This window comes from Arabidopsis lyrata (assembly GCF_000004255.2).
Source record: "Arabidopsis lyrata subsp. lyrata unplaced genomic scaffold ARALYscaffold_3, whole genome shotgun sequence".
In the NCBI taxonomy this organism is placed as follows: Eukaryota; Viridiplantae; Streptophyta; class Magnoliopsida; order Brassicales; family Brassicaceae; genus Arabidopsis; species Arabidopsis lyrata.
In genome coordinates, this window is record NW_003302553.1 from 335,471 (window position 1) to 360,508 (window position 25,038).

The following is a 25,038-nucleotide window of genomic DNA, read 5'->3' on the forward strand; positions in this document are numbered from 1 at the left end:
TTTTTGATCTTTTGGACTTATCTACTTGTCGATAATCGAATAATTAAAATATAAAAGAATATGTCATATTATTTAGACGACCAAAAAGAATTGACAACTTTTCTTACGTGCAACTTTTATACTCGCATACAAGTTATCCACATTCTTTGTCAAACATGCGAGAGCCGCAAGGACCAACGACTTTTATATACAAATAATTTGTTTACTTTTTTTTGTAATCTGTTTGATTTAACTTTTATTGTGTAACTTGATGATTTATTTTTGGTCATCTGGGTTTTCCATTCATAAAGAAAGGATTACAGTAAGATATACTTTGCACACTACCAAACTTGAAGATTTGTATATTAACATCATAATTATAAAACATTCAACTATGTAATTTAAATATAATGGACCGTTCCAAATTTCCATAATTTCGGTTACCACCTCCACCATTTTGCAGCAAACAGAAAGTAAATATTAAAACAAAAATTAGATATATATTAGTAGAATTAGAACCATCTTGTTTTAGCATATCATTACGAAAATCTACACATAACAGCTGCAGACTAATATAAATAAAGCCCACTCCACTTTATTCTCCTACATTTTGTTGAATTTGAACATTTTAAAATATATATAAGAACATACGTACAATGTATAGACAACTCGTTTACTCAATCAAAAAGTATATACTACTACTCCTATTAGATAACTCTTGATTATTGGTGTCTGACAGGGCTCTGTAGTATATTCAACGATACAATTATCCTCTTCTTTTCGATTGAAGTATATTCGATTCTTTTTTTTTTATATACTCGTAAAACAAATCTCCCGAGTAAAAACTGTCATTTAATCATAAGACCAACATAATTTGCATTAATGTTAGGTGAAGATACCAATCACGGAAATTAGAGATTTTAAAATACTAGCAAATAGTTTAAATCTGTGGTTTGTATAATTTGAGGTATATAATGAAAATAATATTTCGCCTAAACCAAAAAGAATTAAAAATAAAAAAGTTATTGTTAAGAAATGTCAAATAGTTATCAAATTTAATATTGATTTTTCTCCAAGATATAAACAATTTGACTTTTCAATGAAAATGCCACTATTGAATAATAAATAGGAAATTTCCGAGGAGTAGTACAACTACATGACAACTTGACATGATCATCTTTATCCTTTTATCTATATAACACTCCTGCGACTTTCTTCTCTTCCACAAACTTACACAGAGACAAATTAAGAATTATAGTCGATTCATAATCTTCTTGCTTCTTGTTCTTAGTTCTGAAGAATTAATGGGAAATCTTTTCTGTTGCGTGCTTGTGAAGCAATCAGATGTTGCGGTCAAGGAGAGATTTGGCAAATTCCAAAAAATACTTAATCCAGGTCTCCAGTTTGTTCCCTGGGTCATCGGTGATTACGTCGCCGGTACACTGACCCTCCGTCTTCAGCAACTGGATGTTCAGTGTGAAACCAAAACAAAGGTAAGTAACATTGAACGTACATATGCAAATCTTCTTCTAGTGGATCATTATATTAATTCATCTATGATTATGTTTCAGGACAATGTGTTTGTGACAGTTGTTGCATCCATACAATACAGAGTCTTGGTTGACAAGGCAAGTGATGCTTTTTACAGACTCAGCAATCCAACCACCCAAATCAAAGCCTACGTCTTTGATGGTATATATATCTACTCTTCATTTCTCAATACAGAGTCATGCGGAAAGTCTTTAAGTAGTTATTGATGTTGATTTTGTTTGTCAGTGATCAGAGCATGTGTTCCAAAGCTGAACTTGGACGATGTGTTCGAGCAGAAGAATGAAATCGCCAAATCTGTGGAAGAAGAGCTAGACAAAGCCATGACTGCTTATGGTTACGAGATCCTTCAAACCCTAATCATCGACATCGAGCCTGATCAACAGGTTAAACGTGCCATGAACGAAATCAACGCCGGTAAGTCCTCAAATCATAAAACCCTATATCAAAGTCTGGACAAATATTGGGCAAAATCCTCAAATTAATTAATTGTTGTTACAGCGGCGAGGATGAGAGTGGCAGCGAACGAAAAAGCAGAGGCTGAGAAAATCATTCAGATCAAAAGAGCAGAGGGTGAAGCAGAGTCAAAGTACCTGTCGGGACTCGGAATCGCTCGGCAGAGACAAGCGATCGTGGACGGTCTGAGAGACAGTGTTCTAGGGTTCGCAGGAAACGTGCCAGGGACGTCAGCCAAGGATGTGTTGGACATGGTGATGATGACTCAGTACTTTGACACAATGAGAGATATCGGAGCAACTTCTAAAGCCTCGGCCGTGTTTATCCCTCACGGTCCCGGCGCCGTCTCTGACGTGGCAACGCAGATTCGAAATGGATTATTACAGGCCAACAATGCCTCCTCCTCCTAATCACTCAAGTCAAATTGTTTTGGTCGTCTCTTTTAATACTTTTGTATCTTTTTTATTAAAAAAAGGTAAATATATAATGGTGTACTGATTGTGATTTGTCATTATGTATTTATGTTTGTACCTATCTCTTCTGTGAGTTGTGTATCTTTCTTAAAAGTCAATATAAATTTCAGTGTGCGAGAGAAAAAATCAAATCTTTCAATCGGCGGACTTTTGTGGCAATGAACTAATATAATAATAATGAGCCTTTTGTTTCCTACTAACCTGATCGATGAACACGTGGGCCTGAATTGAAAAGCCCATATCATTCAACTCTCTGGATTCATGTCCACTTACTTAACACACACTCACATCTGAATATTCAATTTTCGTTATGACATGGCAAATAAAAAGAGAAGCCAGAATAGGATCTTATCGTTTCATCATCACCATCTCAAGATGATCCGTTTTCAACCTTTTTATTCTTCTACAAATCCGACAAAGAAATGGGAAAGATCAGTACTAGTACCCCCCTTAAAACCATGAACCAAGCAGAGAAAAACAGAGTACGTAGAAAGAAACTAGTTAAAAAGCTATGGCAACTTCTTCTTTCATCTCAGTTTCAAGGCTTGAGTGCGAGAGCCAATCCAACTTTAGCACTCTTGTCAATGGACTTTGTGTCGACTTCCCCAGAGATTGTGAAGAACGACTTGGGCTTCCACTCGTGTTGAATGAGCGCACTTGCAATACCCGCACTATTGACACGAGCCTTCACAGAGGTCAAGGGGTCAAGCGAGTGCTGTGTTCCAACAGTTATGGTGTTGTCCTTGCTAGAGAACTTGTGGCTCACTTCGGCTCCAACCGCAGTGTTGAAAAGCGGGTTCACAATGTGATAGTAAGATGCATTCAATAGATCGCCCTTCTCATTCCTAACAAACAACGAAATCAAAAGATATTAAATTGTAACACTGACAACCCCATCTTTAATCCAAATTTCTCACTATAAATCACTTACACAGTAAGGGATGCAATTAAGTCATCCTTGGTGAAGCTTAAACCAGCATTGATCTTGGTGAAATTTCCAGACTTGGTGTCGAATGAAACATCAGTACCAACAGCCAAGACATTAGTGCCAATCACACCGGAGAAGTTGACAGTTGGGTTCTGAGTCAATCCCATGCTCGTGCTGATACCGGCATAGTCATGCAAGTATTGAAGTTCAATCTGTCGAACACCACGAGAATCTAAAGTTAGAGAAGCCAAATTATGCCCAACTGATCAAACTTTAAAACTATATAAAAGATAGATTCTTGTGTAGCTTATTAAAATACCTTGCCAGAATTTTGGTCAGGAACCTTGAAGCTGAAGATTGACTTCAGTCCAGGTGCAGCCTCATCAACCGTAGCAGTGATCAGAACCTGAAACCAATACACACAAAGTTGAAAGGTGAGTAGCCCAACAACTAAACAGAAAACTATAACTCGTATACAGCAAAAATAAGAGATGAAATTGGGTACACAGATATACATACAGTAGAATCAGTGCAAACTTTCAAATCAGTAGTAATGTTCTTTTGCCTCGATTGGAAAGCTACATCTCCCAACAATAAGTCACCTTTCTTAGTTCCGGTTGAGGTGATGGCCTACAGGGTAAACAAAGAAAGAGCCAGATTATGAGAAATTCAATTTTCACAATCACATGAAATAAAAGAAGTACGTAAAAAATTTGTTAAATGCTAATTCAACAGAAGACTCACAAGCTAATCAATAGAAACAGAATAGATAGAGAAGACCACATTCCATTAAAACCCTAATCAACTATAACAATAGAGAGCTGATACTTGAATGAAGATTATTAAAAAGAGAAGAAAGTCGAATAGAAGAAACTTACAACACCGGCAGGAGAGAAAGTGGTGATACTGAATTTCTGGTCACTGTTGTGGTCCTTGTACAGAAGATCTGAAAATACACAGCAGAGCAACATTTTTATAGACATACAAAACATTCTCTCAAAGGAGACGACTTAAATGGTGAGAGACGAAAGAGAATCACAGAAGCCAGATAAACAAATCGGGGATCAAATTCGAATAACACAAAATAAGATCGAGAAAGGTAGAGCTTGAACGAGAGTGACGGAGACATTTGAACCCAAGGAATTACAAATATCACTTGTGAATCTCTACACGAAATCTTCGCATGCAAAATCCTAAGAAATTTCAGGAATATCTAAACCAAATCCAGATTGGAACACCGAACGGAACCCTAATTAGCATCCATCCATCAGATCGTCTACGCCGCAAACAGAGTCAATTCAACGCAATGAAAGAGAAGCCGAGGGAGAGAGATTATAAGGTACCTCTGGCTTTTTTGCCGATTTCGGTGTAGAGACCAGGACCTTTCACCATTGTTGCTTATCTGAGAAAGTTGGAGGAGGAGGAGGATGTTCTTATGAGTCGAATCGAAAGAGGAAGAGCTGGAAGACGATGTGGGCGTCTGTCTATATGAGAGACTGAAGAAAACCCTAATTTTCTTTTTTATTTCCGAATTATCAGAGAAGGAGATTTTTTCCTGTTTATCAAGCAAAATTATATCAGCCGTTGGATCGAGACTCGCTTCCTTCACTATTCCTTATCCATAGCCGTCCATATATTTATTCCCCACTGACCAAGAATAATTATCTATTATATGCCTCTTCTCATTTATTACGTGGCAATCAAGCGGCGTCGTTTACTTACTTACCCTTTTCTCTTTCCACGCCTAAAATGAGAGAATCGTTTTATTTTGGTGGCTCGGTTTTGTCTTGGAACGAGTAATAAACCGGTTCTATATTTGGTGGAAAATTGATTCAACTATACCGATAGATCGAACGGTTCATCAATCGGTTTACAGTTTAATGTTTCGGTTTATTGACTAATCGGTTGAGTTTTTAATTAATCAATTAGTCTGTAAACCATGTAATTAGTTGTCTACTCGGTTTGTTTGCTCATTTATTCTAACTTTGATCGTTTACTCTAGTAATGAATAATCGAATGTGATTTGTATAATGAATAACAACTATGCCGACTATTTAAGTGAGTATCTGAGTGATATAGTAAACGATTAGTCAACAACTTTTTTTTTACCTTCAATCCCTTATGGTAACAATTTATATTACACGCAGTCTGATATTTTCACTACTTTAGATGCTTATTATGAGAATGTAAACGGAACTGTGTTGTTGCTAAAATTGGTCGAAAACATTGAGAAACCATAATGTTACTTTCTCCATAGAAATATCCAAATATAGGAAACGAACAAAAAACAAGGAGATGAAAAATTAATTGATTAAAGAAAAACAAAGAAAGCTGTCCACAAGTAAATTATGGTGGCTTTCCATACATAACGGGAAAACTTTCTAAATATAGAAGTTAACTTTCTTCATCAGGTTTTTATCATTATTTAAACACCAACATTCATGTTTGTCAAACTTCGCAATACGATTCATCTACCAAAAAAGGCTTTTAGGTCAAACAGAAATAACGACCTAAAGCCATGTTTAAAGCTTAGCAGTTCTCCACATATATTTCAATATATAAAAAGATTACCCCTTAAAAAAAAAAAAAAAAAAAAAAACTGATCTAAACTGTTTCTGTGAAAAAGGGGTAATCAAATAAAATGGAGACAGCTAGGCTTTTCAAATTAGTGTGTGTGTTTTGTATTGCCAGTTTGATTCCGACCATACGAGCCAATGTTGCTGATGAGACCGATGATTATTGGGTAAATAAGGCCAATGAAGCTCGTAAACATACCCTTATGGCTTACCATCCCGACCCTTATGAGATCGTCGACCACTTCCACGAGCGTCATTACGAGTAAGTCAAATATTATCTCTATATATATGCATTGCTTTTGAATCCTACCGATTTGTCTCGTTGAAATTAACCAGGCTTGATTGTGATGAAGAGAGAACGGTTTGGATTAGTTTATTCTGATTTCATTTAAATTAAAATACAAATCTTTATTGGTAGAAGTTTTAACAAGGATTGAAAATTATAGATTTCAGTTTGAAAGTTAAAAGAATGTGTTGTTTAAAATTCTTCTTCCTCCATTTTTTTGTTTGTAAAAAGGATGTTGGTTTTATGATGGTTTTGGTTTGGTGTATATCTTCAGCAACTCGACTGATGTCGAGGGGACCGAGGAAGAGAAGGCGGTCGCTTCCGAGGAAGAAGACGTCATTGAGATGATTTCTAGTCCGACAAACAGCACAAGGCGGAGCCTAACCGGTAGGGGCAAGGGAAAAGGAAAAGGAAAATGGAGCAAGCTAAAGGGACCTTGCACCGCAAGCAACCCGATTGATAAATGCTGGCGTTGCCAGCCCGATTGGGCCAGGCGTCGCAAGAAGCTCGTTCATTGTGTCCGTGGGTTTGGTTACAGGACCACAGGAGGCAAACGCGGCCGTATATATGTGGTCACGAGCCCCAGAGACGATGATATGGTGAACCCTAGACCTGGAACACTACGTCACGCTGTGATCCAGAAAGAACCTCTATGGATCATTTTTAAGCACGATATGAGCATTAGGTTAAACCAAGAGCTGATGATTGCTAGTCACAAGACAATCGATGCTCGTGGCGCTAACGTGCACATCGCATATGGTGCCGGTATTACGATGCAGTATGTGCACAATATCATCATCCATGGGCTTCACATCCACCACATCGTGCAAAGCAGTGGTGGTATGATAAGAGATTCGATTGACCACTTTGGGCAAAGAGGACGGGCTGATGGAGATGGTATCTCTATCTTCGGGGCAACAAACATTTGGCTTGACCACATTTCTATGTCTAAATGCCAAGATGGCCTCATCGACGCTATAATGGGTTCCACCGCAATCACCATCTCTAACTCTCATTTCACCCACCACAACGATGTGAGCCTTTCACAACCTAATTAACTCGATCGTTATACTATTAATGACAACTCAAAGGAATTTGTTATGTCTTTAGGTGATGTTGCTTGGTGCACAAGACAACAACATGGATGACAAGAAGATGCAAGTCACAGTGGCTTACAACCATTTCGGTAAAGGACTTGTCCAGAGGATGCCTAGGATCCGATGGGGTTTCGTCCACGTTGTCAACAATGACTACACTCATTGGGAGCTTTACGCGATCGGTGGTAGCCAAGGTCCTACCATTCTCAGCCATGGAAACCGTTTCATCGCTCCTCCTCACAAACAACACTACAGAGAGGTACAAAACATTTCAAAATGATTTGAGTGTGCACATATCAAATCAAAGTTTGAGTTTTGAAACTAATAGAAAACATGTGTATATAGGTGACAAAGAGGGATTATGCTTCAGAAAGTGAATGGAAAAACTGGAACTGGAGATCCGAGAAAGATGTATTCATGAACAATGCATATTTCAGACAATCTGGAAATCCTCATTTCAAGTGTTCGCACTCTAGGCAACAGATGATTAAGCCCAAACATGGTGTGGCCGTTTCTAAGCTTACCAAATACGCCGGAGCATTGGATTGCCGGGTCGGAAAAGCATGCTAAAAAATATAACTCACTACTAATTTTTTTCTCTTTGTATCTAGGCCTATCTATATAAGAACTGACAAAATCATGGGGTAAAATGGAAATTATTCTAATTTATGAAAAAGTCTCTGTGTAAAGAATATATGCGAACGGCTTGATACTTTGTAACTCTAATTTGTTTGTGTATGTTTTGTTGTGCTCGTTAATCTGTTTTTTTGCAAGGATATATGAAAATTAGAACTAAGGTAATTAATTTCAAAAACGATGACTTGACGAAATACATATAGCAAAGACTTAAGAATCACTTCAACGTATAGTTTCATAAACCAAATAAATTCATACAACAAGTTTTTTTTTATTACCAGCATATTATTTTTCTTTTAAATTGTATGTACCAAATAATAGTTTTAACAAAAATCTATAGTGATTAGTGTTCAGTGACATGCAGCGCAAGTTTTAATTGTTAAACAAAAAGAATATCGAGCATGGATACTGGCATACTGCCGAAATCGTCGAAGATCTTACTTTTTTTTTTTTTTATCTGATAATACCGACAAGCTAAAAACCTTATTAGTAGGCTCAAATCTAATTATTTATCAGTTTCATATTTGTCAACATTATCAAAATTTTGAGTGCAAATGACAAAAGGCACAAGCCGCACAACCAAGAAAAAGAATTACAAATAGCACCAATAAGTGTTGTGGTGATTCATGCCGCACTACAATATAAAAAAATAAACAACACTTAGATATTGCTTATATTGTAGAAGATCTCAGCATTATTATTTTTTCTTTCATCAGCGACTTAAAGTTTTTTTTTTTTTAACAAATTAAACTCATTTAGATATGTTGTCAGTATATATATATATATATATATACTATTTAGTAATTTAAATTTTGAATAAATCAAAATATAATACAAAAAGATGGTGACTAGTAATACTCGAAATAGTGTGTTTCTTCCAAAAGAAAATAGGACTAAGAAAAATACACCGCCTATAAATATCCACGAAGAAATTAGAGTCACTCACAGTTTTACAAACACATACAAGAAGGAAAAAAAACTGAAAAAATGGTTAGGATTTCAAGTTTAGTGTGTTTGGTTCTTTTGGTTACAATAGGAGTCATGGTTAGTGTCTCACTCGCTGACAACAACGAAGAGAAATCGACTGATCTGAAGAAAGTCAAAGGAGGAGTAACTGATCGCTCGATTAGTAAGGTAAATGATGATGATCACGACGATGATAATGAAGATCACGATGACCATGACGATGATAATGATCATGACAATGATAATAATGATCAAGATCATGATCATGATAATGATGGAGACGATGACCATGATGATGATGATAATAAAGATGATGGTGGTGATGACGATGACAAAAAGAAGACGTTGGGGGTACACGAGCTAAAGAAGGGGAATCTAACGGCCAAATTTACAAACCGGGGTGCTTCTATCATGTCTCTCCTTTTCCCCAATAAAAATGGTTAGTGGACCAATCATATATATATATCGTTTTATACGTATTCTTATACATTATTCAGTGAAATTCGAGTAACTTCCAGGAAAAATAGAGGACATTGTTCTTGGATATGACAGCGTCAATGACTACATGGTAAGTAAAAAACTTTACTTTTAGAGAAAATTAATTTTGGTATCAGATCTTGAAAAGAGATTTAGCTTTGTAATCAGAATGATACGGTATTTTGTGGAGTGACGTTGGCACGTGTAGCCAATAAAAGGGAAAAGACCGTTGTAAACGATGGCAAACATGGTAAATTTGTTTTAATTAATTACGTTCTATTTATTTAAGTGGAACTTCATAAATCATAAATTCATAATTAATTAACACTTTTCTACAATTAATCAGGTGTGACGAAAGAGTCTGGCGATGTGATTTGGACAGTTAAGAAACACAACAATAATGGCAAAAAACCTTATATTGTTTTCAGATACACAAGTCCTGATGGCGATCATCAAGGTTATTTATTCTTAAACACTTTATTCTACTATCTTTTTTATATGCATAAAATTTTGAAAATGAGAAAGGAGATCAATGTTAATCAATAGGGAAACTAGAAGTCACTGTGACGTATAAGCTGGTAGGAGATAACAAATTGAAAATGGTGATGGAAGCAAAGGCTAAAGAGAAAGCAACTCCGGTGAATTTGGTTCATCGTTCTTATTGGAATCTTGGTGGTCATAACAATGAAGATATCTTGTCTGAAGAAATTCAAATTCTCGGTTCCGGTTATGCTCACCTCGACCATAATCTCACTCCAACCGGAAAAATCCTCGCCGTTAAAGGAACACCGTACGATTTTCGCCAACTCCGACCTATTAAAGACAACATCAATGAGCTTAAGACAGGGTAAAAGTTTCAAACAAACCGGACCTATATTGAACCGGTTTATGCTCTACAGATTTTTTACATCATTTATGTTGGATCAACTAATATATTACTTCTTTTATTTTTGGAATGCAGGTATATATGGTATAAATTATTGTCTAGATGGTGTTGCAAATAAGATGAGAAAAGTCGTGGAGCTTGTGGACAAGAAATCGAAGATAAAAATGGAGCTGTCTACAGACCAATCTGGTCTAAAATTCTATACCGGAGGAAGGCTGAAAAAAAATAAAAATGGATCGGTTCATAAAGCTTACTCCGGTTTATGTCTAGAATCACATGCAATCAATAACCAATATCGTCCTTCGCAGATAGTTGAACCGGGGAAAAATTATAAGCATACTATGCTCTTTAAGTTTTCTATTGTTCCGTCAACTTTGTAACGTTACTTTCTGGAAAGTTTACGACCAGAAAAAAAAATTAATAAAAACTTTTCTGTCAATTTGATAGTTAAAGAATTTAATATGAAAAAAAAAAAAAGAATCTAATAATGGGATGATCTGAGAAATATAAATTGTAATAGTTTGGATCTATTTTGAGGCCCATTTGATTGACCATGACGATGATTTGACAAAAAAAATCGAAAGAATTTAATTATTTTTAGTACTGTCGACCAAATACAATTTGGAACTTGCTAGAAGAAAGTGTAATTACTAATTACAAAAATATTTGTTACACAATAAAACCATAAAAGATACATACATATATACATATAGACATGCGTTTGAATATCATATATATATATATATATATATTTTTTTTTTTTGTTAATTATAGGTTACTACATATCATGAATTTACCGATTCTTCTTCTAAGTTTTCTTCAACAACTTGACAATGCGTTTTATGGTAGACATATACTCTTTCTCTTTCTCCGGAACCACCGAATTATAGGCATTCTCCTTCCATGCTCTGTAGAAAAATGATTCTTTTTCAACAAAAATGTTTGCTTTAATATGGTTGTACGTTCCATTCTTGAGAGAATCTGAAATTTCATTAAGTAACGATTCAGATTTCACCAAAGAACTCAATTCGCTTTTCATATCACCAGTTGATTGCTTCTTCAACGTTTTCAATTCTCCGAGCATTTTCTTAGCCTTCTCAATTTCCTTTAGAAGATTGTTTTTCTCCTCTCCTTTCATGATTTCACTTTCTTTCTCTCCGTTCAACTTCTTCAAAGTTTCGGGTTTTACATCGCGGAGCTTCACTAGCTTCACGTCTCTTGCTGCAGCATCATGGATGTTGCATACCAGTGCGATGACTAAGGCCACAATTAGGCCAGACAGTGCATAAGAATTCTTTGCCATTTTTGTATTGTTTCAAATTAACTAACACAAATCTTCCTGTGTGAAATATATGAAAGGACTGAAACTTATTTTGGTGGTAGCCCTTTATGCAAGAAAATATTATCTAAAAAAAGAAGGTAGAATTTGCTCTTAATTTAAAAGTTTTGGATTAGCTGACTTTAGTAAATATTTTGCGAATTGTATGGATAGCCAAAAAACGTTGAGTAACCGAGTCAATACAATTCTTCGACCATCAATATGTCTATACTATTAGTAGTCACAAATAATGTATATAAGATACCCTAGAAAACAAAACAAAACACAATAACTAACATCTCTTCTCACCTCTTTTCCTTTGACAAACTATTTGAATCTAAATTCAAATTGATTTGTTAAGGGAAAATTGAGCTAGAAAAATCATGGCAAAGATCTCCTTCGTGCTTTTCGTTGTGGCCCTTATCGCCTTTCTCCATGCTTATGAAGCTCGCAAAGTGGTAAATGTCGGTGAAGCATTTGAAAAAGACTTGCAGAAAGCCGAGGCCATGATCGCGGAAGAAGTAAAGGCCAAGAAAACGAACATTCAAGGTTTGACATCAGAGGTGAAAACGTTGAGCAAATCTGAAGTGATGTTGAAGGACCTTGGAAATGCTTACAAGAAAGATATGGACTTAAGGCCTTACGAAAAGAAACTCAAAAACTTCAGCAGGGTTGTAGCCCTCAAGAAAGCACCTGTGAAAAACAACAAGAAGCCTGTATCCATAATCCAATCGATTTTGAAGGACTTCGGATTAAACGGAGGGAGGGACTGACAAAAAAAACTATTAATATATCTAATTAATTAGGGTATGATTAATGTTTTGTTGTGTTTAAAGGAGGCTTCGACTTGGCCATGGAGTTTAGCTTTACAAGTGAGAGGAGTGAATAACTCCCCCATAGTATATTAGTTGCATAATATTGTATCTAATACAATTGAATGAAATATTACTAATGAATTATGAGATCATAATATGTTTCCATAAGAATATATACTGATTACAGTTTGCAGATACATATAGTTGACATTGCAAAAAAAAAAAAAAAAAACAAACAGTTGCAGTGAATCGCAATAACATACAAACTAATGAAATGATTGTCCAAACGAATATTTCTGATTTGGTTATGACGATGTGCTTTTTTTTTCTTTCTGTATGATAATGTGTCTTAGACTCTATTTAATATAGTTACGGATCAACACATTAAAGATAATATAATTCAGGAGTACTTGATCAGTTACGTTGATATATTCCTCAACATAATCATGTGCTCTTCAACAAAATCTTCAATAGCATAGAAGACATGAGAAATTAAACCCATACACTATATTACACATGCTAAAATTTAGTTAGGAAATACACAAAACCTAAATTTTTATCACTATATTTTTAATGGTGAAAAAAAAAAATATCACTATGTTTTTAATTTTTTTTATTAAAAACCTAAATTATGTAATTTATTAATTAGAGATATATTATCGGACTCAAAGATTCTAGTTTATTTTCCTTTCTATTTTCCATATGTGCATACGACATTGCTGTTTCTAGTATTATCTTTCCAATTAATAACAATAAGATTATTTACAATTTCAATTATTAATTCTCCGGTACAGGATGGTTATGTACATCATCAAACGGAAAGCCGCCAACCATGGGAGCTGCAAATCTCCGTCGAAGTTTATCTCCATTACATACCGAGTTCGAGGCCTTTCTCTGGGCGATGAAGTGTATGATTGGTGCAGATAATCAAGAGGTAGAGTTCCTTACAGACTGTTCTGACCTGGTGAAGATGGTGTATTCTCCAACCGAATGGCCGGCGTTTTCAGTGTACTTGGAGGAATTCCAGAGCGACAAGGAAGAATTCTCATCCTTCTCTTTATCTTTAGTTTCTCGCAATGCTAATGTAAAAGCGGATCATCTGGCACGAAAAATTCGTACAGAACCGCTTCATATCATATTTGTAAACAACATTCCTCAGGAATGGCTCTTTTGATCTCTAATTAATTTCGGATGACAAAAAAAAAAAATTACTGGTCCAAATTATTTTCTTCGTCTTAGACCCAAAATCACTAGAAAATGGCCGTAATTTCTTAAGTTTTTAATTGCTGAAATCTTTTTACTTAATTCAGTTAACTCATAACCGCTAACGAACAAATTAAATATCTAAATATAGAAAGCAAGAATCTTATTTTTTGACATTCCATACTTGACCGTTAGAAATTTGACATTAATACTGAATAAGATGATACCAATTAACACTTTTACGAATTTTATGGGTGACCAAAGAAAATCAAGTAGCGAAGTCAATAACCATTCATTGACCATCAATATAAGGTTACATTTACATACTATTTTTACGCAGAGGTAAAACTATAAATGCTTTACGGAATAAACACACGAACTCACTCCTCTCATCAAAATATTTTCCTTTTAACAAACAATAATTTGATATTATTTCAAATTACGTTGAGGGAAAATTAATCTTTAATCATGGCAAAGATCTCCTTTGTGCTTCTCGTTGTCACACTTATTGTCTTTCAACAAGTCTGTGAGGCTCATCGTCCGATAGATTTCAACGAAGAAGTACTTGAAAAGGACTTACATGAAGCCAAAGACTTGATAGAAGAAGACTTGAAAGAAAAAGAAACGAGCATCAGGAACTTGGAAAGCGAGGTTAGTTTGTTAACCAAATCAGAGATGATGCTTACTCAGCTCGAGCATGCTTACAAAAATGGGAAGAGTCTTGAGCGTTTCGGGAAAAGACTCAAGAAATTCAACAGGAGGATCAAGCGGGCTCCTGAGGAAGTGAGGTACGTTTCCATTATCCAATCCATTTTGAAGGATTTGGGATTAAACGGAGGGAGAAATTAAAAAGAAAAAAATAAGAATTAGGGTTTGATGCGTTCAAAGGAGGTTTGAAATTTCGCCCATGGAGTTTGGCTTTACAAGTGAGGGGAGCAAAATCATTTGCCCATAGTATATTTAATTGCATCAATTGAATAATAAATCAATTGTAATACAATTAAATGAAATGTATTACTACTAATATTGTTTTTTTTTCCTGCTGAGATTTTGTTAATTTAGTTATCTCGCAATGTATCTTAAAATAGTTACAGAAATATAACAGATACTTTTTGTTTTTCATACAAAATATAACTATTCATGAGTTTGATACCCGTCAGCATATAGAATCATCATGTGCACCTAATTAACCAGAATATATATGTTTTTTTTTCTTTTCTAAATATTAGTTTTATTCATCTTATCCTCTCCCCATGCCAAAATATTTCTAGCTAGTCCAAGAAACTACACACATATATGTATGCACAAATATTTAGTCCGTAGGGTTGATGTATAGTTGCTACTTCTCAACTTGGGATAACAATGTCCTCTTATGTAAATTCCGTAAAAAAAGAAAAACACAAGATTCCGCTTAAAGAGAAAGAAACCAAAAGAAGAGTGAACTCTTTCAACACTGTTTCCACTTTTGTTTTCTTCTTTTTGGTCTGTTCTTCTTTGTGTTTTGGAACGTGTGCTTCTAATAATCTTCTTCTTTCCTATCTTCACTATCATTTATTATATTTAAAAAAATAAATAACGTAATTATTTGAAGAAACTCAGAAAGTAATGTAGGATAGTGACATGGCATCTACAAAAAAAAACATCGATTTTCTATGGTTAGAAACGTAGGAAATTGATAGAAAATACGTATTTTTAACCAATTTTCTACGAAAGAGTTTGTAGGAAATGTTCCGTAAGAAATTGATATTGGTAAAAATTTTGTAGGATAATGTATGATAACTCTGGGTGATTAAATATTAGCTCAAAACAACAAAAATACTACCATCGAATAGATATGACTCAAATATATTGAACCAACGACAAAGAATACATACGTCTATGTAGGTGAAGAGGTGATTTTACGCCTTGTTTTGGCTTGAACGTGATTAATATTTGGTATATACATGCACGGCAACTATCTATGTGACGCCTGGCATAGTGTTTTTTTTTTTCTTTCTTAAATTCTAATGGTTCCGTCGATCCATTAGATAAACTTATAAATAATAAATATATATATATATATATTTTTTTGACAACTTTGGATCGACAAAGTCCGATCCATAGCCACTCCCTACTACGCAGGGTAACGCGACTTAGTGGAGTCGAACTCCGGTGGGGAAGGCGGAGTCAAATGGACTTAACCACTTGACTAAAGGGACATCTCCAAATAATAAATATATATTAAAAAAACCCTTTGCATATAATATAAGTCATGGATCATGTTATGTCAATGACAGAGCTGGAATCCCACTCGAAGTCACATGCATATGAATCTTTCTCACTTTTATATCCTTAATAAATTTGTACCAACCCATCAAATTAAATAATATAAAATTTGACATATAAGTTCAGAAAATCATAACTTTTAATCTCACTCAATTGGTTAGAGCGAGGGAGTGTTTTGTTAGGGACTTAGGGTAAAGGCGTAAAGTAAAAGAGAGTGGTTATGCTTTTTTGAACCAATTTACATATATTAAAAGTATATATTTAACTGTGATTGATCCCATATCTAAAAATGTTACGAGCCGAACGCAAAGAAGTTTATGATTTTTATTAAAGCAACAACAGATTTTCGCACTATACACCAATGCTCTCTACAAACCCAAAGATAACAAAATGCCCCAATGTAAATTGAAAAGAGTAGCAATAATTCCAGAGTCAAATTCAAAGAGATGAATTTTGTCTTCTTCTGATGATGATATGATGATTATGATAATTTGTCATGATGGTGATGACTTTTTTCGAGCTTCAGGATCACGAATCAGTTGAACTGGTGGTGGTGGTTGTGGTTTGGGTCAGACCATGCCCAGTAACCAGCCGAGGTCGTTTCATCAATGCCATTAAACATGTTACAAAGGCTTTCTTCTTGAACTATTTCATGATGATTCTGATCATCATGTGCAGATGATCGAATCGATGAAGGGAAAAGGTCTTTGATCGTGTTCACATGTGTTGTAGTGGTCTCTCTAGGCATCTCTAGATTGATGTCTGAACTATTCTCTGTGCTTCCATTGTTGCTCCATGAAGCTTCTGCTTCTCTCTTTATAATGTTTCCTTCATTACATTCTTTGTTCTTTAAAGCCATTACCTTTAACCACCATCACACACAATTCAAATGTTATGTTTTAGAAATTTAAACATTAGTTGACATACTATAGATGGAATACAGTTTTTTCGTTTGTCATAATATTTTTGATAAATAGCAATTTATAAGACCTATTTCAATATATGGTTAAAAAGATCGGAAAAATCAATAAAAAATTGACTAAACATACACTAAGCTATAAGACCTTCATTTCATATACATTTAAATTATTTTAAGACTGTAAAATTTATAGATTTAATTACTAAATTTATTTTAAAAATATTATAACTTCAGTATTACATTCTAATAAGTAGTAAAATAATTTAAAATACAAAAATTATCTAATAAAAAATCAACAATGTATATAAAGTATTCTTGTCAAATCTGGTTAGCGCTCCCTACACATGCAATTACTTGATAGTCATATGGGAATGTATTAATTAAATGTATAGACTGATCAAGAATCTTTTATTTAATAAACAAAACACCTACTGACTTTTGACAAACATCTTATAGTGTTGGATCATGTGCCTAACAATAATCTATTGCATTTCGTATTAAATGACTTTAATCCTACTTACACACAACAACAATATACATGTATATACAGACATATATAAACTAAACAAATTGTACCAATCAAAGCCAAAAATCAGAAAAGAAAATTGTATTACTAGATTCATGTTACGTTGGTTATTAGTCTTGTAATACCAAAAAAAAACGAATTTAATTAGAACTGAAAGTTGAATTATCAATTAAAAACCTTAATTACTATGTAAACACATACTTTATATAGATACATACCTCAGCAAGGAGTTTCTTGTTGTAGGCAAGTAGAGAATCATTGTCGGATTTAAGAGACTCAAACTGTTTCTTGAGTGAATCATAATCTCTCTCGAGCTGTCTAGTCTTCCACCTAGCTCTCCTGTTTTGAAACCAAATCGCAATCTGTCTCGGTTGCATCCCTAATGCTTTAGCTAGTTGTATCTTCCTCTCTGGCTCCAACTTGTTCCCAAGCTCGAAGCTCTTCTCTAATGCCTTAACTTGCTCTAATTGCAGCCTCTTCTTCTTCTCCCCAAGCATAGTATGTGCCCCATCGTCTGATAGATTCTCCTCATCCAAGGTTTGATTATGATCTTCTTGCACGTTCATTAAAGACATAGATCTGTTCATCATGTAGTTTCCTCCTCCTATATACACGAAGAAGACAACATATAGTTCAAGACGACTTAAATCTATGTATGTAGAGAAAGAGAGAGATAGAGTAGTACCATTGAAGAGATGAGGAGGACAAGAAGGTAGTTGATCTTGACTGTTGTCTTCATGAAGTTGTTGGAACATAAAACCATGTTGAGGAAACGCCATCTCTAATCTCAATCCAGCTTCTGTTGTTGGATCAAACACATACATGTATGTATTCCAGCAAGAATCGATCACTGATTAATGGATTGTGAAATTACTATAGTGATGACAAATGCTTTGTTGTTTACAAATTTGGAAATCAGTAACAAATGAGTTTGGAGTTTCTTGTGGATCTCATCAACCTCTCATATAAGAGAAAGAGAGAGAGAAAGAATGAGGAAAGGATCAAGCTAGGGAGGTTTCTAGGACCCATCCTTTATATTTTAAAAGCTTTAGGCTTATTATTATTGTTCATATATTGATATATACATTCCACTTCATGTAATAAAGTATTTTATAATTTCTGTCTATCTTCTCAACATACAGGGAATAACATGTAACGTTACTAATCAATCATATCTTCATGATGTTTTTTCTTTTCTTTCCCCAACACCTTTATGCCTTAAAACCTCACATGTAGACATTTATTTATGTTCTCCAACGAAGCCCAAATACGATTTACATTATTATTAATCGCTTCCTCCTCCAGCCATATGGGCCGCTGCTTTTGCAGCCCGGCCCAAAGCATCTGAGAACCATAAAGCCCCATTAGCAAAGTATCGACTGTTGACCACACTAGTAGCTGCAGCTGCAGCCACTTTCCCTGTAATGGTGGCTGCGGCCACAGCAGCCGTTCCCGTGACAAGAACCGCGGATTTTGTGAAATCCGAGAAATGATACTTCTCGTCCGCTGATCTCACGACTTCCATACTCGACTGAATGTTCTGTGTGAGGCCAATGTAATGGCTGATCTCTGCCAATTTAGTCGCTACCAAGCTTGAGAATCTCTGAGACTCATCCAAAGCTTTGGCTTTACCGATTGCGTCTTTGCTTAAAACGTAGCCTTTAGCTAACATCGTCTTTACAACTTGTTGAGCCACGGTTACTGCCTCTCCAGGGGATGAAGCGAACGCGTCTGAACGAGTCGCCTATAAAGAAACATTTTGAGAATCTTTAAAGTAAAGACTTGGCTTATAACCAAAGTAACCTAGTAAGTTGTGTTTTTTACCGTTACAGTATAATCTTCTTCTTGTCTGAGATTGTTAGATTCATGTAAATAGACACCGTACACCGATATCCAAACGGTTTGATCAACGATGGTAGCTCCCTGAAAACATTAAAATCAATGCCAAGCAGATAATTTTCAATTGGGAATTTCTAAGGGGGCTTACGCTAAGCAACACGGCCATATCTAGAGCATACGCATCTCTGAAGGTTACATAAGCCGTTAATGCATCCCCTTCATACCTGAAAAAATCGATGGAGACATTAAACAAGAATCCAAAAAACAGATTCAAGAATGAGATTAATAATGCACTGTACAAGATAGAGAAGAACATTGTTGTCACAAATTACCCGGTGATTTCAACGAGCTCGACGATACCACAGTGAGAGAAGAACCTATGAACATCTCTCTCAGTGGCTTGAGGAGACAAGTTGGTGACTTGAGCAACGTAACCACAAGGATACATTGTTCTGTTTTCTCACACAAACCTAAATCAAAGAAGAAACATAAACAAGATTCTTGAATCAGATTCCTTGACGAATTCACAGAGATTTCTACAGCAAGAAACCCACGAAACTACGATTAAGATCATGATTCAAATTAAAAAAAAAAAAAAAAAGTACCCCTTTTTATATATATAAGCAGGCCAAATTGTTTGCGGAGAGAGAAGAGAGTAAGAACCCTAACTTATATAATTGAATTGAGTTAAGAGATGAAAGTAACGGTAACAAAGATAATCATAAACCAAAGTAGTAAAATATGTATCAACCAACCAGACAATCGGAAACTTGGAGAAGACAGGGCACGAAAAACACTGATAGTGTGTGTATGTTTTAGCAACACCCGATTAAGGTATAATAGAACAGGAAAGTCAGAAGATTGAAGCAAAGTATCGAAAGAGACGGAGAAGAAAGAACACAAGATTCGTGTGATTGTGAGAGAGAAAGAGAATGCTTAATACTTTTTTTTCCTTCTTCTTTTGTCGGCTCGATATCGATGTTGTGGTCGACGACACGCGTCAAACGTACGCTCTAACGATGAGAGTGTGTTATTATTTCCATGAGTCTTTTGATATATCATTTACTTTCTTAGGCTTTTTTTTAAGCCTAAATCTCTGTTTCTAAGACCATACCCAATAGTATAATTTTTGGTTGGGTGTGAGTAATATTAAAAAGAGAAAAAATAGAAAAGTTGTGTAAAAGTTGTATGTTGGGTATAAGTTTATATTTGGGTGTGAGTATTAAAATAAAGAGAAATATTGCACTCTCTCTATCTCTCTCTATCTCCCTCTCTCTCTTTTCTTTCTCTCTTTAATTATAATAATAAAAAATTATTCACATCCAAAATCACACCGACATGAGAGTGTGTTATATGAGCCCAAGTTATTAGTGAGGACATTTTCGACAATTTTTATGGCAAAAAATGAAAACAATTTAGCGGTTAAAGCAAAAAAAAAAAAAAAAGGTTATCAACTTTGAGGATGAATCTAGACGGCGTCTCATCAGGCCATCTCGAGGCTAATTCCGAACCTCCGATTCCGACAGGTTCGTCGAGTCCGAAGCTGAAGATTAGTCCCAAATTGAATCGCTGGTCTATGGGCCGAGCTTTAAGATCTGGTGGTAAGCTTGACCGTCCAATTAACCGTTCCGATGACACACATCGCCGTCAAGTAACGGAAGCGAAACAGACGGAGGAGGCTGGTAAGAAGACGTCGGCGATTGACGTTGAGATAACGGCAGGAAAGTCTATATATTTGGTTTCCGACGGAACTGGGTGGACGGCAGAGCACTCCGTTAACGCCGCTTTGGGACAATTCGAAGATTTCTCGGTGAATCGTGGGTCTTCTGTGAATACCCATCTCTTCTCTTGGGTATTAGACATCAAATCTTCTTACTTTCACTTCTCTGATCACAAGAAGCAATCTCTGTGAATGTTGCTAGTAGAATTGCTCGTAGGAAAGAAGATTGCGAATTCTCTGAAATCTGATTATATCTTAGTGAATGTTAGTTGCAACTAGTGATCATAGGAGCAAGAAAAACTTGATTTTTTAAACCGAACTTGTTAGGTTTTGAGGTTTTGGCTTGGGGATTGTTCAGGTTGAGGATGAGGAGAGGCTTATAGAGATTATCAAGCAGGCGGCCAAGGAAGGGGCAATGTGTTTCTACACTTTAGCTAATCCTTCTATGGCAAAATCCGCAAAACAAGCTTGTGATCAGTTGGGTGTGCTTTCCGTTGATATTCTAGGACCAATCATCGAAGGGATCGCGTCTCACTTAGGTGTTTCTCCATCAGGTCTTACCCGTGGAGCACCTGGTAGGGTCAAGACTCTCAATGATGCATATTTCAAAAGGATCGAAGCCATTGAGTTCACCATTAAGCAAGATGATGGGACTTTACCGGAGAACTTAAGCAAGGCTGATATAGTGCTAGTCGGGGTTTCCCGCACAGGGAAGACGCCATTGTCCACTTACATTGCTCAAAAAGGGTACAAAGTTGCCAATGTACCGTTTGTCATGGGCGTGGAACCACCCAAGACGCTCTTTGAGGTTGAACCCAGAAAGGTTTTCGGTTTGAAGATTCAGCTTGTTGTACTGCAAGCGATTAGGAGAACAAGGGCTAAAACTTTAGGTGTAGATACGGAGGCAGAGAACAATTACTCGGGGATCGATCTTGTTCGGAAAGAACTGGATTTCGCTTCAAGGATCTATGCGGCAAACCCCGGATGGGCAGTGATAGGTAAACAACACTTAAACACCATTCTCATTTTGCTACTCAAAATGCTGTGTTTTTTCTTCTTACAATTTTAGTAAGAAAAAATTTTCCAAGTAGACAGTATTCTCATATTATTCTTGGGGTTGTGGATGTTTCAGATGTGACGAATAAGGCGATTGAAGAAACCGCGGCTGTGATTCTGCGGCTGTACCATGACGGTAGAGACACTAGTACTACGGTACCGCGTATCTCAAAACGCTACTAAGCAAGCACACTCCTTTGACCGTAGAGGAGGAAACAACAGTTTGGATAAAGTTTTAAGTGAATAAAGTAATTGATGTCTATAATAATAATAATAAGTTACTAACAAATCCAACCGAGGCATGAATCATATGTTTTAGTCAACGAATGTAAGAGGATGAAGGATAACAAAAACTAATAATTGTGGTGGCTACTCTGAATTCTTTTAATACTAGTCTATATATAAAACAAAATAATAACTGTCATTAGCATTTAGTTGAAACGTTGCAATTTGGGTGTGTTAGCAAGTTAAAGAAAAAGTCATCTATAAATTAATATCATTTTAGTTAAACTAATAATTGTGGCTACTCTGAATTCTTTTTAAAGTTTTTTCCTTTAATATTTTGTTAAAACACTTCTGATTGTCCAAGTAGATGATCAGAGATTTGTGTCCATCTTCGATTTATATAACTAATTACAGTAGTGACATTTTCTTCTATAAGTAAACGATGAACGTGGAAACATGTCAGTTTTTTTTTCGAATTCGACCGTAAATTTTTGTGGATGAAAAACTCATGAATTTCGATCTATGATTGCTAGTTAATTTGTTCATCCACATGATTAATAGATGCTAATTGCTAACACATGGCGGTAGTTTAGAAAAGGTTAAAACGTTGCGGTCAAATGATTGGCGTAATTGGATGAACATGCACGAAACATTACAGGAAACCTATAATGCATGGATGCATGTGGGATCAAATAATTGTTATCGATAACGTCAAAGGATTAAACATTCATTCATATGCATATATGTAGATATATTAATCTACTTGATACGTTTAGGCATATAACTTATTCTTCCACCTGTTGGCAAAGTATTGTCCCAAGCAATTAAGTAATATATACATTTGATTTAACTTTTAACTATATCCGAACTATAGGTGTCTTTTTCATGTTAGAGGAACTATAGGTGTCTCTTAGTGACGTGAGACACACGAAATTTACATTTTTAAAACCCAATTTGTATTTATTTCGGGCTTAAAGAAATTTAGGCAGCCATTTGTTTTCTGGTAGCAATATACACCATGCATAAGAAAACACAGAAACACAGAAATAATATACACAAAAAATAGTACGTCGAGTTGTATCAATTTGGCTCTTTTTATTTCTACAAACAATGATTGGTCTTAAGAACAACAAATATACAACAAGCATTCCACCGCAGACCGATGATAGTCAACTACATTTTGATGTTTATTTAATTTCAATGTTCTAACCACAAACTCTTATAATATTGCAATTTAGTTTAAACTACTTACATAATTGAGTATAAAATAGCTTCAACCTTCATCAACAATTCATCATCAATCGAGCAAAAAACAAAAGCTAAGAGCAACAAGCTAAATATTGTTTTCAGAAAATGGCAGCTTCTAAGCGACTAGTTGTCTCTTGCTTGTTCTTAGTGTTGTTGTTTGCTCAAGCCAAATCACAAGGTTTGAAAGTAGGGTTCTACAGCAAAACATGCCCACAAGTCGAGGGTATTGTTAGAAAGGTAGTGTTCGATGCGATGAAGAAAGCACCTACAGTTGGTGCTCCTTTGCTTAGAATGTTCTTCCACGACTGCTTCGTTCGGGTATGTTTCTGAAATGAATCATGATTTTTATATCTTTCTTATGTCACGTTAGTTTCTTAACAACGTGAGATTTCTAGCAAAGCTAGAGTTGTATTCATCAATTGCCTATTTAATGAGTGAATCGTATAATCAATAGGGATGTGACGGATCAATCTTGCTAGATAAACCGAACAATCAAGGTGAGAAGAGTGCGGTTCCTAACCTAAGCCTTCGAGGTTTTGGTATCATAGACGATTCCAAGGCGGCTCTAGAAAAAGTTTGTCCGGGAATTGTTTCTTGCTCTGATGTCTTGGCACTTATCGCTAGAGACGCAATGGTTGCAGTAAGTAATCTTCACATAAATACAAAATTTCTACATACACATAACACATATATAGAGCTCATGAATATGTTAATTTTTAGCTTGAAGGACCATCGTGGGAAGTTGAAACTGGAAGAAGAGACGGTAGGGTTTCTAATATCAACGAAGTCAACTTGCCATCACCTTTTGATAACATCACCAAGCTTATCAACGATTTTCGCGCAAAGGGCCTCAACGAGAAGGATCTAGTCGTTCTCTCAGGTACGTAAGAGTGAATGATATATATTAGTCTGAAAAATGAATAATTAATTAGAAATCTGTTTGGGTAATGGAAAATATACATGTTTTTTCTAAAGGTGGGCACACTATTGGAATGGGACATTGTCCTCTATTGACAAACCGGCTTTACAATTTCACCGGAAAAGGAGACAGCGACCCGAGTTTGGACACAGAGTACGCTGCTAAGCTCAGGCAGAAATGCAAGCCCACCGATACCACGACGGCTCTAGAGATGGATCCGGGGAGTTTCAAAACATTCGACGTGAGCTACTTCACGCTAGTGGCTAAGAGAAGAGGACTTTTCCAGTCGGATGCTGCTCTATTGGACAACTCCAAGACTAGGGCTTATGTCTTGCAACAGGCAAGAACTCATGGGTCAATGTTCTTTAGTGACTTTGGTGTCTCAATGGTGAAAATGGGTCGGATCGGAGTTCTTACGGGTCAGGCCGGGGAGATCCGTAAGACGTGTCGGTCTGCTAATTAAGAGATATAAAAATGAAAATATCTCTCTGTGATTTTATTATTATTGTTTGCTTCTTTTATTTTGTTAGTTTCTTTGTGAGTTTCATTCATTAATAATGTGATTGTTTTCTTGGGAATAAGCTGTAATGCTATGTATAATTTTTTGAAAAGTCTTGAAAGTTCAGATTATTATCAAGGCTCAAGTAATAACGCTTAATCATTTGGGAAAAAAAATT

General features: G+C 35.6%; 11 protein-coding genes across 16 annotated transcripts; 7 read left to right on the forward strand and 4 right to left on the reverse strand.

The window, feature by feature from the left end:
* The first annotated feature begins 1,039 nt into the window (after positions 1–1,039).
* LOC9318255 (hypersensitive-induced response protein 3) lies at positions 1,040–2,595 on the forward strand. The gene is made up of 4 exons (XM_021031910.1): positions 1,040–1,472; positions 1,551–1,671; positions 1,756–1,944; positions 2,029–2,595. Exons 1-4 carry the CDS (start codon positions 1,284–1,286, stop codon positions 2,391–2,393), a joined length of 864 nt encoding a protein of 287 aa, XP_020887569.1. The 5' UTR covers positions 1,040–1,283; the 3' UTR covers positions 2,394–2,595.
* Positions 2,596–2,781: 186 nt separating this feature from the next.
* Positions 2,782–4,974, reverse strand: LOC9318256 (mitochondrial outer membrane protein porin 1). Its single transcript, XM_021031911.1, has 6 exons — positions 4,728–4,974; positions 4,263–4,330; positions 3,904–4,014; positions 3,704–3,790; positions 3,388–3,596; positions 2,782–3,301 (listed from the first exon to the last, which is right to left on the reverse strand). Exons 1-6 carry the CDS (start codon positions 4,774–4,776, stop codon positions 2,995–2,997), a joined length of 831 nt encoding a protein of 276 aa, XP_020887570.1. The 5' UTR covers positions 4,777–4,974; the 3' UTR covers positions 2,782–2,994.
* Positions 4,975–5,831: 857 nt separating this feature from the next.
* On the forward strand, positions 5,832–8,069 carry LOC9320353 (probable pectate lyase 7). Its single transcript, XM_002882143.2, has 4 exons — positions 5,832–6,222; positions 6,521–7,280; positions 7,357–7,602; positions 7,689–8,069. Exons 1-4 carry the CDS (start codon positions 6,026–6,028, stop codon positions 7,911–7,913), a joined length of 1,428 nt encoding a protein of 475 aa, XP_002882189.1. The 5' UTR covers positions 5,832–6,025; the 3' UTR covers positions 7,914–8,069.
* Positions 8,070–8,869: 800 nt separating this feature from the next.
* Positions 8,870–10,747, forward strand: LOC9318257 (aldose 1-epimerase). Of its 3 annotated transcripts, none has more exons than XM_021032488.1 (6): positions 8,870–9,384; positions 9,464–9,513; positions 9,591–9,672; positions 9,769–9,879; positions 9,969–10,269; positions 10,388–10,747. In XM_021032488.1, the coding sequence occupies exons 1-6, from the start codon at positions 8,967–8,969 to the stop codon at positions 10,686–10,688; spliced, it is 1,263 nt and encodes a 420-aa protein (XP_020888147.1). In that variant the 5' UTR covers positions 8,870–8,966; the 3' UTR covers positions 10,689–10,747. The 3 variants fall into 3 exon arrangements, with proteins under 3 accessions (XP_020888147.1, XP_020888145.1, XP_020888146.1); XM_021032486.1 differs by having other exon boundaries at positions 9,579–9,672; positions 10,384–10,527; XM_021032487.1 differs by having other exon boundaries at positions 10,384–10,527.
* A 312-nt stretch (positions 10,748–11,059) lies between these two features.
* Positions 11,060–11,802, reverse strand: LOC9318258. Its single transcript, XM_021032493.1, has one exon. The coding sequence runs from the start codon at positions 11,609–11,611 to the stop codon at positions 11,117–11,119; it is 495 nt and encodes a 164-aa protein (XP_020888152.1). The 5' UTR covers positions 11,612–11,802; the 3' UTR covers positions 11,060–11,116.
* A 114-nt stretch (positions 11,803–11,916) lies between these two features.
* Positions 11,917–12,634, forward strand: LOC9320354. Its single transcript, XM_021032495.1, has one exon. The coding sequence runs from the start codon at positions 12,010–12,012 to the stop codon at positions 12,397–12,399; it is 390 nt and encodes a 129-aa protein (XP_020888154.1). The 5' UTR covers positions 11,917–12,009; the 3' UTR covers positions 12,400–12,634.
* Positions 12,635–14,016: 1,382 nt separating this feature from the next.
* LOC9318259 lies at positions 14,017–14,764 on the forward strand. The gene has a single exon (XM_002882146.2). The coding sequence runs from the start codon at positions 14,113–14,115 to the stop codon at positions 14,491–14,493; it is 381 nt and encodes a 126-aa protein (XP_002882192.1). The 5' UTR covers positions 14,017–14,112; the 3' UTR covers positions 14,494–14,764.
* A 1,449-nt stretch (positions 14,765–16,213) lies between these two features.
* Positions 16,214–18,476, reverse strand: LOC9318260 (homeobox-leucine zipper protein ATHB-20). Its single transcript, XM_002884242.2, has 3 exons — positions 18,040–18,476; positions 17,573–17,958; positions 16,214–16,771 (listed from the first exon to the last, which is right to left on the reverse strand). Exons 1-3 carry the CDS (start codon positions 18,176–18,178, stop codon positions 16,445–16,447), a joined length of 852 nt encoding a protein of 283 aa, XP_002884288.1. The 5' UTR covers positions 18,179–18,476; the 3' UTR covers positions 16,214–16,444.
* Positions 18,447–20,154, reverse strand: LOC9320355 (binding partner of ACD11 1). 4 transcript variants are annotated; one of them, XM_021032492.1, is made up of 5 exons: positions 20,019–20,154; positions 19,526–19,663; positions 19,342–19,417; positions 19,179–19,277; positions 18,447–19,098 (listed from the first exon to the last, which is right to left on the reverse strand). In XM_021032492.1, exons 2-5 carry the CDS (start codon positions 19,639–19,641, stop codon positions 18,640–18,642), a joined length of 750 nt encoding a protein of 249 aa, XP_020888151.1. In that variant the 5' UTR covers positions 19,642–19,663; positions 20,019–20,154; the 3' UTR covers positions 18,447–18,639. The 4 variants fall into 4 exon arrangements, with proteins under 4 accessions (XP_020888151.1, XP_020888150.1, XP_020888149.1 ...); XM_021032491.1 differs by having other exon boundaries at positions 19,945–20,154; XM_021032490.1 differs by having other exon boundaries at positions 19,799–20,154.
* A 450-nt stretch (positions 20,155–20,604) lies between these two features.
* LOC9320356 (pyruvate, phosphate dikinase regulatory protein 2) lies at positions 20,605–22,393 on the forward strand. The gene is made up of 3 exons (XM_002882147.2): positions 20,605–21,045; positions 21,272–21,911; positions 22,046–22,393. The coding sequence occupies exons 1-3, from the start codon at positions 20,656–20,658 to the stop codon at positions 22,150–22,152; spliced, it is 1,137 nt and encodes a 378-aa protein (XP_002882193.1). The 5' UTR covers positions 20,605–20,655; the 3' UTR covers positions 22,153–22,393.
* Positions 22,394–23,357: 964 nt separating this feature from the next.
* LOC9318261 (peroxidase 27) lies at positions 23,358–24,994 on the forward strand. The gene is made up of 4 exons (XM_002882148.2): positions 23,358–23,760; positions 23,897–24,082; positions 24,163–24,322; positions 24,418–24,994. The coding sequence occupies exons 1-4, from the start codon at positions 23,548–23,550 to the stop codon at positions 24,822–24,824; spliced, it is 966 nt and encodes a 321-aa protein (XP_002882194.1). The 5' UTR covers positions 23,358–23,547; the 3' UTR covers positions 24,825–24,994.
* The last annotated feature ends 44 nt before the right edge of the window (positions 24,995–25,038 follow it).

Coding starts and splice junctions, on each gene's coding strand:
- LOC9318255 (XM_021031910.1), top strand. CDS start 1,284: ATGGGAAATCTTTTCTGTTGCGTGCTTGTGAAGCAATCAGATGTTGCG. Junction 1,672..1,755: donor CAAAGCCTACGTCTTTGATG/GTATATATATCT, acceptor TTTGTTTGTCAG/TGATCAGAGCATGTGTTCCA. Junction 1,945..2,028: donor CATGAACGAAATCAACGCCG/GTAAGTCCTCAA, acceptor TTGTTGTTACAG/CGGCGAGGATGAGAGTGGCA.
- LOC9318256 (XM_021031911.1), bottom strand. CDS start 4,776: ATGGTGAAAGGTCCTGGTCTCTACACCGAAATCGGCAAAAAAGCCAGA. Junction 4,015..4,262: donor CTTTCTCTCCTGCCGGTGTT/GTAAGTTTCTTC, acceptor TTTACCCTGTAG/GCCATCACCTCAACCGGAAC. Junction 3,302..3,387: donor TTAATTGCATCCCTTACTGT/GTAAGTGATTTA, acceptor GTTGTTTGTTAG/GAATGAGAAGGGCGATCTAT.
- LOC9320353 (XM_002882143.2), top strand. CDS start 6,026: ATGGAGACAGCTAGGCTTTTCAAATTAGTGTGTGTGTTTTGTATTGCC. Junction 6,223..6,520: donor TTCCACGAGCGTCATTACGA/GTAAGTCAAATA, acceptor GTATATCTTCAG/CAACTCGACTGATGTCGAGG. Junction 7,281..7,356: donor ATTTCACCCACCACAACGAT/GTGAGCCTTTCA, acceptor TTATGTCTTTAG/GTGATGTTGCTTGGTGCACA.
- LOC9318257 (XM_021032488.1), top strand. CDS start 8,967: ATGGTTAGGATTTCAAGTTTAGTGTGTTTGGTTCTTTTGGTTACAATA. Junction 9,673..9,768: donor TGTAAACGATGGCAAACATG/GTAAATTTGTTT, acceptor ACAATTAATCAG/GTGTGACGAAAGAGTCTGGC. Junction 9,880..9,968: donor TCCTGATGGCGATCATCAAG/GTTATTTATTCT, acceptor GTTAATCAATAG/GGAAACTAGAAGTCACTGTG.
- LOC9318258 (XM_021032493.1), bottom strand. CDS start 11,611: ATGGCAAAGAATTCTTATGCACTGTCTGGCCTAATTGTGGCCTTAGTC.
- LOC9320354 (XM_021032495.1), top strand. CDS start 12,010: ATGGCAAAGATCTCCTTCGTGCTTTTCGTTGTGGCCCTTATCGCCTTT.
- LOC9318259 (XM_002882146.2), top strand. CDS start 14,113: ATGGCAAAGATCTCCTTTGTGCTTCTCGTTGTCACACTTATTGTCTTT.
- LOC9318260 (XM_002884242.2), bottom strand. CDS start 18,178: ATGTATGTGTTTGATCCAACAACAGAAGCTGGATTGAGATTAGAGATG. Junction 17,959..18,039: donor TCCTCCTCATCTCTTCAATG/GTACTACTCTAT, acceptor TCGTGTATATAG/GAGGAGGAAACTACATGATG. Junction 16,772..17,572: donor ACAAGAAACTCCTTGCTGAG/GTATGTATCTAT, acceptor TGGTGGTTAAAG/GTAATGGCTTTAAAGAACAA.
- LOC9320355 (XM_021032492.1), bottom strand. CDS start 19,641: ATGTATCCTTGTGGTTACGTTGCTCAAGTCACCAACTTGTCTCCTCAA. Junction 19,418..19,525: donor GAGCTCGTTGAAATCACCGG/GTAATTTGTGAC, acceptor CGATTTTTTCAG/GTATGAAGGGGATGCATTAA. Junction 19,278..19,341: donor ATATGGCCGTGTTGCTTAGC/GTAAGCCCCCTT, acceptor TAATGTTTTCAG/GGAGCTACCATCGTTGATCA.
- LOC9320356 (XM_002882147.2), top strand. CDS start 20,656: ATGAATCTAGACGGCGTCTCATCAGGCCATCTCGAGGCTAATTCCGAA. Junction 21,046..21,271: donor ATACCCATCTCTTCTCTTGG/GTATTAGACATC, acceptor GGGATTGTTCAG/GTTGAGGATGAGGAGAGGCT. Junction 21,912..22,045: donor CCCCGGATGGGCAGTGATAG/GTAAACAACACT, acceptor TGGATGTTTCAG/ATGTGACGAATAAGGCGATT.
- LOC9318261 (XM_002882148.2), top strand. CDS start 23,548: ATGGCAGCTTCTAAGCGACTAGTTGTCTCTTGCTTGTTCTTAGTGTTG. Junction 23,761..23,896: donor TCCACGACTGCTTCGTTCGG/GTATGTTTCTGA, acceptor TATAATCAATAG/GGATGTGACGGATCAATCTT. Junction 24,323..24,417: donor GGATCTAGTCGTTCTCTCAG/GTACGTAAGAGT, acceptor TTTTTTCTAAAG/GTGGGCACACTATTGGAATG.